We start from the raw sequence: 10,584 nt of genomic DNA, 5'->3' as shown, positions 1-10,584 counted from the left end.
GTGATAAGGAATACCACTTAATCCACGATAAGAAAATTGCAACACTGCATTGATACCAATGGTCATCACTTCGAACACCTTCTGTAAATGGACGTTCACGCCACCTTTGTGACCTTCGTTGACCTTACTCTTACACATCATTGGATTCATCTCGATAGCCACTATCAGAAGATAAGTACCAAACTGTAGCATACCATTTAAAAAGCAAAGTTGACCTTAATATCTCTGAAGCAAGCCCACCTAGCAACAAAAAAACCAACATTATATTATGGCCCCTGTCGTCCCATGTAAGTTTTGTGTCTCAACTTTTCAGCTCCTGTCATACTTTCGGAGTTATTCTTGGTGGCAATAGTCAGTGACACACCCAGTATAATATGATACATATGCAGCAGAGGAATTAGCAATTATATTAATTCCAGATAACATCCAGGTTGACTTTGTACATTCACACACTCAATACAGTCCATATTTCAAAACTTCTTACATTGGAACCCTTGTGCGTGATGTATTACTGGATAACTGCTTCTTGCAAAAACCAGGCAATACTGGCATAGTCTGTTGTGGCCAGCTGTCGAAAGAGGCCCATCACAGATGTAGGTTGGGGAATTCTTGCTCTGATCAAGGCCTTAAGAGACTTGTGGCATTGTCTTTCATAGTGTGAACACTCTTTTATCACATGGTTGAGGTTTGCAACCTGAGCTGGGTGGACTTTGCAGCATGCAGCATATGAAGATGTGAAGGATAACAACCATGACCGAGCTGTATGCACATTACAGAGTGCTACGACATCTGGACAGCTTACTTTGGGGAACCAGGTTTTCCCAGCAGTATTTCAATGCCTCGTCAGGCCAGGTTCAACAGATCTCTCAACTGAACTGTGTTCATTAGCAGATATGTCAGCTAATGACAATCACAGAACAACAAACATATCTTTGTAAATTGTTTTGTCCTTTAAGCAGTCCATCCCTATCTGCAGTCATTGATCTGTAAAACTGTGTCTGCACAAAATATTATTTATGTTTTCGCATCGGGCCTTTGAACAAAGCGTACATTGATAGTGTACTCAACACAAGCTATCTTTCTGTAGTTATAAATGTGTGTTGCTCTAAACAGAAATTTATACTGTGCCAAATGTCATTTGAATTCAGTCACGCGAGTGCTCGGACCATGTTGAACAAGTCACTTCTCACCTCTTTACAAAAAGTAGCCTTTTGTTGTCTGGGGTCACTGCTGCTGACAGTAAGAGAACTACACTCCTGGAAATTGAAATAAGAACACCGTGAATTCATTGTCCCAGGAAGGGGAAACTTTATTGACACATTCCTGGGGTCAGATACATCACATGATCACACTGACAGAACCACAGGCACATAGACACAGGCAACAGAGCATGCACAATGTCGGCACTAGTACAGTGTATATCCACCTTTCGCAGCAATGCAGGCTGCTATTCTCCCATGGAGACGATCGTAGAGATGCTGGATGTAGTCCTGTGGAACGGCTTGCCATGCCATTTCCACCTGGCGCCTCAGTTGGACCAGCGTTCGTGCTGGACGTGCAGACCGCGTGAGACGACGCTTCATCCAGTCCCAAACATGCTCAATGGGGGACAGATCCGGAGATCTTGCTGGCCAGGGTAGTTGACTTACACCTTCTAGAGCACGTTGGGTGGCACGGGATACATGCGGACGTGCATTGTCCTGTTGGAACAGCAAGTTCCCTTGCCGGTCTAGGAATGGTAGAACGATGGGTTCGATGACGGTTTGGATGTACCGTGCACTATTCAGTGTCCCGTCGACGATCACCAGTGGTGTACGGCCAGTGTAGGAGATCGCTCCCCACATCATGATGCCGGGTGTTGGCCCTGTGTGCCTCGGTCGTATGCAGTCCTGATTGTGGCGCTCACCTGCACGGCGCCAAACACGCATACGACCATCATTGGCACCAAGGCAGAAGCGACTCTCATCGCTGAAGACGACACGTCTCCATTCGTCCCTCCATTCACGCCTGTCGCGACACCACTGGAGGCGGGCTGCACGATGTTGGGGCGTGAGCGGAAGACGGCCTAACGGTGTGCGGGACCGTAGCCCAGCTTCATGGAGACGGTTGCGAATGGTCCTCGCCGATACCCCAGGAGCAAAAGTGTCCCTAATTTGCTGGGAAGTGGCGGTGCGGTCCACTACGGCACTGCGTAGGATCCTACGGTCTTGGCGTGCATCCGTGCGTCGCTGCGATCCGGTCCCAGGTCGACGGGCATGTGCACCTTCCGCCGACCACTGGCGACAACATCGATGTACTGTGGAGACCTCACGCCCCACGTGTTGAGCAATTCGGCGGTACGTCCACCCGGCCCCCCGCATGCCCACTATACGCCCTCGCTCAAAGTCCGTCAACTGCACATACGGTTCACGTCCACGCTGTCGCGGCATGCTACCAGTGTTAAAGACTGCGATGGAGCTCCGTATGCCACGGCAAACTGGCTGACACTGACGGCGGCGGTGCACAAATGCTGCGCAGCTAGCGCCATTCGACGGCCAACACCGCGGTTCCTGGTGTGTCCGCTGTGCCGTGCGTATGATCATTGCTTGTACAGCCCTCTCGCAGTGTCCGGAGCAAGTATGGTGAGTCTGACACACCGGTGTCAATGTGTTCTTTTTTCCATTTCCAGGAGTGTATAAACTGCAACATGCTGTATGAAGAGAAGTTGAAGGAGAGGAACAAGTGTGTCACTGTGTTCCACACTGCAGTATTCTCCAACACAAGTCAAAGAGGGCAGTCATGTATTCACAATGTCCATTTCTTATGTTTGCTTGCCATGCATGATCTGACAAAAAAAAAAAAATGTAGAAGCAGTACCATTATTCCCTCATCTGCTCTACATTAGTGTCTCACAGTACACACTCAGCAGCCAACACAAAACGTTTCTCCTGATATGGGCAACACTGCACTCGTCCCACTATGGCCACTAGCAGTTCCAGCTTATGCCAACATCCCATGAGCCTGTGTTACAAGTGGACAGCTTTATGTTAGTATTGATAGTAACACTGGATGATGATAAAACTCAATGTCTCACAAATATAAAACACTAAAAGTGTGATGTATCAGTCATTGTAGTTGAGGGCTGGCATTCGTTTCACCCTGCCACTGTGTGCACATTGTAATGGTCGCCTGGTCGTAGATATTGCTAATTGCTATAATCGCACTATTTCACTCCCATTTACGGAGCTTGTTAGCACTTGCTGTTAGGTTGGCGCCATTAAAATGCATTCTAGTAATTACTGCTGCTTGCTGGATCGCTGCTGTGTCTCGATGCTGATGCTGGCTCTAAATCTGGTTGTCTAGGGTTAAAAACATGAGGTCCCGTGTTTTTTATGTGCTTTTGATGATAAAGAACGAGCGAAACCAACAAATATGGAAACTTCAAATATTTATTACTCTGGTAGCCATTTTAATTCCACTGTCCACCAAAGACCATGACACAACACAAAGTAGTATTTTCTTTACATGTTCTTTGCATTGTTTATCCACCTCAAACAATAACACACAAACACACTTTACCAAAGTGACATTCCGACTGCCTCCCGACCGTTCTTGCTGCTTGTATTTATAACATTGACAAAGAACTACTAAAAAGAGATATAGTTTACAAGTCACATGTACATCTGTTATCATAATTTGTGCAGAAAAGTTGTTACTTTGCATCGAGTGACGTAATTTAACATGTTATTAAAATGACAGATTTGTTGACTTGACAGAATAATTCTTTGTTACAAAAAGGCCGTTTTTAGAAGTTTGTCAATTGACTTCTCTAATTTGCATAAATAAGTAAGTAACATGAATTATTAAGAATTACATTGGTTTTCGTCTAAAATAGGATTGATTACGTGAATACTGAGTGAAAACGCTCCTAGTGAACAAATAGGTTTCACTGGGTGATTTTTATTTAAGGAGATCCAAAATACCTAAGTTGGCCACTATTTGTCGTACTTCATATTAATTATTTAAGATGAATTTAGTGTTTTTACATGATGACATTTGCTGTATCAGTGATCAAGTGATATAAACTTTTGTGTGGGTCAGTTTCTCAGTATAATTTAATGGGTTGACTGTTTATGCAGACATGTTATGCAATCATTGTTAACATACACAATAACTTTTCTATAATCATAAATGCTCGTTAAACTGGTTGAATTTGGAGGGTATCGCATACTTCGGTACAGTAAAGCCTGTAATATGTTCCGTTACAACATGCCACAGTGCCTGATAATACTACAGATTTTTGTGTTGCGTAATTGACTCTCGTCTCCATAAGAGAGGTATGCAATATGCTAACAATTTCAGTAGCAAAATTACCTTATTACCCCAAGCACTAGAGTGGGACTTTGACATAATTTTTTAGGCATTTTAAATGAAATATACTAGCCTAAGCAAGGTGCTTACACAGGAGCAGTAGGGTGTAGCTGATTACTTTTCATGCAGCCTGTGCCCACCACAAAAGGCAGCAAACCAGTCTACATGACAGAAACGTGGTAGGTTAAGGCAGTCTGACACAATGATGGGCTTCCATGTTTCCTTCTCCCCTCTGTTCACCAGTGTGCAAAAACGTGCTCTGCATTGCTACACTATTCTACAACACAAAGGGTTAATGTGTACTGGTTAACGCACTGTACTGCAGTCTGGATGTTCGGACATCAAATATCAACTCTCCTGTGTTGCCTGATGTTCTCTATTGTGCTGCTAAAGGCCATCCAGTGAATACCACAAAGTTTTCTTCTACTTAGGCACAGCACATGGTCTTCTGTTTCTATGAACTGGAGTCACTGATATGTGCCTAACAACCTCAATACTGATGAGTCAGTTAGATCCAAGGAGTAAGATAGATGCTGCTTACAGGAAAATTAGAGAGACCTTTGGAGAAAAGAGAACCACTTGTATGGATATAAAGAGCTCAGATGGGAAACCAGTTCTGAGGAAAGAAAGGAAAGCAGATAGGTGGAAGGAGTATATAGAGGGTCGATACAAGGGCGATGTACTTGAGGACAATATTATGGAAATGGAAGAGGACGGAGGTGAAGATGAAATGGTAGATACGATACTGCATGAAGAATTTGACAGAGCACTGAAACCCAACTCGCTTTATTTGTTCATGAAACCCAGAAAATATTAGATACAGGCTCCCAGGTAGATGCCATTTTCCTTGACTTCCGGAAGGCGTTCGATACAGTTCCGCACTGTCGCCTGATAAACAAAGTAAGAGCCTACGGAATATCAGACCAGCTGTGTGGCTGGATTGAAGAGTTTTTAGCAAACAGAACACAGCATGTTGTTCTCAATGGAGAGACATCTACAGACGTTAAAGTAACCTCTGGCGTGCCACAGGGGAGTGTTATGGGACCATTGCTTTTCACAATATATATAAATGACCTAGTAGATAGTGTTGGAAGTTCCGTGCGGCTTTTCGCGGATGATGCTGTAGTATACAGAGAAGTTGCAGCATTAGAAAATTGTAGCGAAATGCAGGAAGATCTGCAGCGGATAGGCACTTGGTGCAGGGAGTGGCAACTGACCCTTAACATAGACAAATGTAATGTATTGCGAATACATAGAAAGAAGGATCCTTTATTGTATGATTATATGATAGTGGAACAAACACTGGTAGCAGTTACTTCTGTAAAATATCTGGGAGTATGCGTGCGGAACGATTTGAAGTGGAATGATCATATAAAATTAATTGTTGGTAAGGCGGGTACCAGGTTGAGATTCATTGGGAGAGTCCTTAGAAAATGTAGTCCATCAACAAAGGAGGTGGCTTACAAAACACTCGTTCGACCTATACTTGAGTATTGCTCATCAGTGTGGGATCCGTACCAGATCGGGTTGACGGAGGAGATAGAGAAGATCCAAAGAAGAGCGGCGCGTTTCGTCACAGGGTTATTTGGTAACCGTGATAGCGTTACGGAGATGTTTAACAAACTCAAGTGGCAGACTCTGCAAGAGAGGCGCTCTGCATCGCGGTGTAGCTTGCTCGCCAGGTTTCGAGAGGGTGCGTTTCTGGATGATGTATCGAATATATTGCTTCCCCCTACTTATACCTCCCGAGGAGATCACGAATGTAAAATTAGAGAGATTAGAGCGCGCACAGAGGCTTTCAGACAGTCGTTCTTCCCGCGAACCATACGCGACTGGAACAGGAAAGGGAGATAATGACAGTGGCACGTAAAGTGCCCTCCGCCACACACCGTTGGGTGGCTTGCGGAGTATAAATGTAGATGTAGATGTGAAACAAGGCCCTGGGAGTAGACAACATTCCATTAAAACTACTGATAGCCTTGGGAGAGCCATTCCTGAGAACACTCTACCATCTGGTGAGGACGATGTATGAGACAGGCGAAATACCCTCAGACTTCAAGCAGAATATAATAACTCCAACCCCAAAGAAAGCAGCTATTGATAGGTGTGAGAATTACTGGACCATCAGCTTAATAAGTCATGGCTGCAAAATACTGACACTAATTCTTTACTGACGAATGGAAAAACGTAGAAGCTGACCTCAGGGAAGATCAGTTTGGATTCCATAGAAATATTGGAACACGTGAGGCAATACTGACCCTACGACTTATCTTAGAAGCTAGATTAAGGAAAGGCAAACCTACGTTTGTACCATTTGTAGACTTAGAGAAAGCTTTTGAAAATGTTGACTGGAATACTCTCTTTCAAATTCTGAAGGTGGCAGGGGTTGAATACAGGGAGCGAAAGGCTATTTACAATTTGTACAGAAAGCAGTTGGCAGTTATAAGAGACGAGGAGCATGAAAGGGAAGCAGTGGTTGGGAAGGGAGTAAGACAGGGTTGTAGCCTCTCCCCGATGTCATTCAATCTGTATATTGAGCAAGCAGTAAAGGAAACAAAAGAAAAATTTGGAGTAGGTATTAAAATCCATGGAGAAGAAATAAAAACTTTGAGGTTCGCCGATGACATTGTAATTCTTTCAGAGACAGCAAAGGACTTGGAAGAGCAGTTGAACGGAATGGATGGTGTCTTGAAGGCAGGATATAAGATGAACATCAACAAAAACAAAACGAGAATAATGGAATGTAGTCGAATTAAGTCGGGTGATGTTGAGGGAATTAGATTAGGAAATGAGACACTTAAAGTAGTAAAGGAGTTTTGCTATTTGGGGAGCAAAATAGCTGATGATGGTCGAAGTAGAGAGGATATAAAATGTAGACTGGCAATGGCAAGGAAAGCGTTTCTGAAGAAGAGAAATTTGTTAACATTGAGTACAGAGTTGTCAGGAAGTCTCTTCTAAACGTGTTTGTATGGAGTGTAGCCATGTATGGATGTGAAACATGGATGATAAAAAGTTTGGACAAGAATGGAATGGAAGGTTTCGAAATGTGGTGCTACAGAAGAATGCTCAAGATTAGATATGTAGATCGTGTAACTAATGAGCTGGTACTAAATAGAGTGGGGGAGAAGAAAAATTTGTGGCACAACTTGACTAGAAGAAGGGATTGGTTGGTAGGACATGTTCTGAGGCATCAAACGATCACCAATTTAGTACTGGAGGGCAGTGTGGAGGGTAAAAATCATAGAGGGAGACCAAGAAGTGAATACACTGAACAGATTCAGAGGGATGTAGGGTGCAATAGTTACTCAAAGATGAAGAAGCTTGTGCAGGATAGAGTAGCACGGAGGGCTACATCAAATCAGTCTCTGGACTGAAGATCACATCATCATCATCAGCTTTTGTTACTCATGTGTTCCAAACAAGTCTTGTTCATTTACTTTTCAAATATGTTTTAAGTCTGTATGTTTACATAATGGGCTACTCAACAATATGTATATATACCATTATCGGCGCAGAGTGGCTGCACAGTTTGAGGCGCCATGTCACAAATTGCATGACCCCTCCTGCCGGAGGTTTGAGTGCTCCCCCAGGCATTGGTGTGTGTGTGTGTGTGTGTGTGTGTGTGTGTGTGTGTGTGTGTGTGTGTCTGTGTGTGTTGTTCTTAGCATAAGTTAGTTTAAGTAGTGTGTAAGTCTACGGACCGATGACTTCAGCAGTTTGGTCCCTTATGAATTCACACACTTTTGAACAGTTGAACATAGCATGCAACTTAATATTGTCTAAACTGCCTAAACCACTTTTTCTTTTAGTTGTAGTCTTTATTGTAAACCCCACCATCTCAGTCTCTCTTTGTTCATTTTAACTTCACATGAAAATAGATGTTTGAAAAATAAATGTATGGCCGCTGCTGTCATTTCTGCAGTTCATCATTACTGAGACATTATATATAAATATTGTTCTGTCTGCCTTATTCTAAAGTATCTTTCAGAAGTGCTCTTAATAACTTTTTCAGTGTACTTGTTTTAGTTCCTGATAATCATCTGTATTCCTTCAGGTTTCACACACAGTTTCATGGTAGTTGCCCTTCTGCTTATTGTAATACAAAAGTTTTCATGCAACTTCTCATTGACATCTCCTGCATCTCCACAACAAGCTTAATTTTGTTTCTGGAGTAACATTATGCCCCAGCATTAACAGATTACAAGGCCGTCTCTCTCTCTCTCTCTCTCTCTCTCTCTCTCTCTCTCTCTCTCTCTCTCTCTCTCTCTCTCCACTGATTATCATTGAGCCTCCATACATTAGGTTCCATGTCTCCTCATAGGTAAAAGTCACAACTAGCAGATTTTAGTTACTTTCCTTATGGAAACATCATTTCAGGAGTTGTCAAAAATGCACTTTGTCCTTTGAGTTACGAACTCTCTCTCCTTATTTTCATTAACATTGACAGCTCCATTCCTGAGGAGCTAAATCATTCCAAATCTGATAAATATGATTAATTGAATACTGTAATAATATCAAATTTTTAATTTTGCTGTGATGTCAGTCTCTGATCACATTTCCATTGTTTCTGCTCACTGATCTTCCTCACACACTTTCTCAGTTTTGCGGTCAGGTGATGCTTAATATTGGCCTATTGAGTGAAAGTGGTTCTTTACCCATGTATATGAACTCTATTTATGGACCACCCTTCAAATTTGTGTGATAAAAATTTTTATAGTTGAATTTCCTAATACCTTAGTTCCATTTTTTCCTGAATAACTACCTTCTTGCACTGCTACTTTCTCTAAATTACTTTAACTGATAAGTTAAAAACCTGCTTTCAACCTGTTTATTGTATGTGTCTCGTATAACCCATTCCCATTCATATGTCTACAAATGCTTTGAATGCTGTCTGATGATCATATTGCCACAGTAAGTACATATAAATGTGTGAGACAGTCGGATTAGTGCACTTCCAGTAGCTGTATTATTATTACTAAATGGTGTATTTGAAGCATGTTGTCCAAAAATTGTCCATTCATTGCAGCAGTCTTGTTAGCCTCTCTTTAGTTTGTGCTTCATTGTGAACAATTTGTTGTTTGGCCTGCTAAGCTATGCCTCTGGGGAACGTAGGAAAAGTAATGTAGAAACTGGCACGTTGAATCGTAAGTCATTCATCTTTACTGACAGTAACAACTTAACAGTGAACAGATATTCTTTTTGGCAGTGTGTGTTTCATTATCTGTGCAGACAATCTCTCAGCAGCACTGCTACCTCCTGGCTCCCACACGAAAACGCCCGCTCACACAGTGCCTTTCTGTGCAGTGCGGCAGCCACTAATAGGAGGAGCCACAACCCGGGCCCGCAGCCAAACAGCGACCGCGGCGGAACTCCTGCCACAGCTGCGCTGCCCGTGACTTCCCGTAACACTCCTCCGTCTAATGACGCCACCGCCTCTCGCATGTGGTGAGTTGCATCACTATGCCTGCCCAATTTCTAGACTTGTAGTATCATTTAATGGGGCATTCACCAAGTGTAAAAATAAAATTTCCATTATTTGATAAAGAAAAGTTACAGTTGTCAGTAGAATTTTTTTTTATAGCTTTTGTGTTATGACATGGTGAAATCTGAAATTTGAGTATGTGTGCATAATAGAGTTGCACACCCTTCTCTGGATTCACAGTGAGTACTCCGACATGATGGACTGTATTTGAATGTGTGTGATGGGTTTTGATTGCAAGTGACGCATGGGTTTGTGCACGCTCGGATGAGGATCCCAGATGCGGGTGAAGCCTCATGAATTTGCTACTGTACTATGTTCAGTTCAGAATGACTCAAATGCATTCACGCGGCAGATGTACCCTATGAGCCATATCCTTTCCCAAACATTCTTGATATATTTGTAGGTTGAATGCAGTTTCTGTTTATGTATCTTACAAATTAGTGCTGAAGGAAATTGGTGCATAAGCAGACTTTTGGTGCATTGTCATTCAGCAAAACGTAAGTGTTATATGAATGAATAATTGTGCATATAAATTTACAGAAGTACTCAGAAAGAAATAATGAAGGAAGAGAAAGCAGATACGGAAACTAGGGGGCAAAGAATGAATATTCAGTACAGGAGTTAAGATGTGGCAGTTAGGAAGGCGTGTTCAAATATAATTTGAATTTTCATTAAATGACTTCATTGGGCACGTGTGTAACAACTACTGGAAATTTTTACTATTAGTGGAATTTGACCTGGATTTCCTGCTT

The 10,584-nt window shown here is 42.5% G+C and overlaps 1 protein-coding gene across 2 annotated transcripts in view; it reads left to right on the top strand.

Annotated features, from left to right (window-relative positions):
* The window catches only part of LOC126108894 (poly [ADP-ribose] polymerase tankyrase-1-like), a 131,094-nt gene that overhangs the window by 95,521 nt on the left and 24,989 nt on the right, over positions 1–10,584 (top strand). Inside the window, exon 3 of one of the 2 annotated variants that reach the window (XM_049914261.1) lies at positions 9,580–9,795. In XM_049914261.1, coding sequence (XP_049770218.1) covers positions 9,580–9,795 — 216 coding nt within the window. The remainder of the gene's footprint in view (positions 1–9,579; positions 9,796–10,584) is intronic. The other variant, XM_049914262.1, reaches the window with a different exon arrangement.

This window comes from Schistocerca cancellata, chromosome 11, assembly GCF_023864275.1.
Source record: "Schistocerca cancellata isolate TAMUIC-IGC-003103 chromosome 11, iqSchCanc2.1, whole genome shotgun sequence".
NCBI classification, from domain to species: Eukaryota; Metazoa; Arthropoda; class Insecta; order Orthoptera; family Acrididae; genus Schistocerca; species Schistocerca cancellata.
The sequence above is the reverse complement of the archived record's forward strand: the minus strand, read 5'-3'. Positions and strand labels throughout refer to the sequence as shown.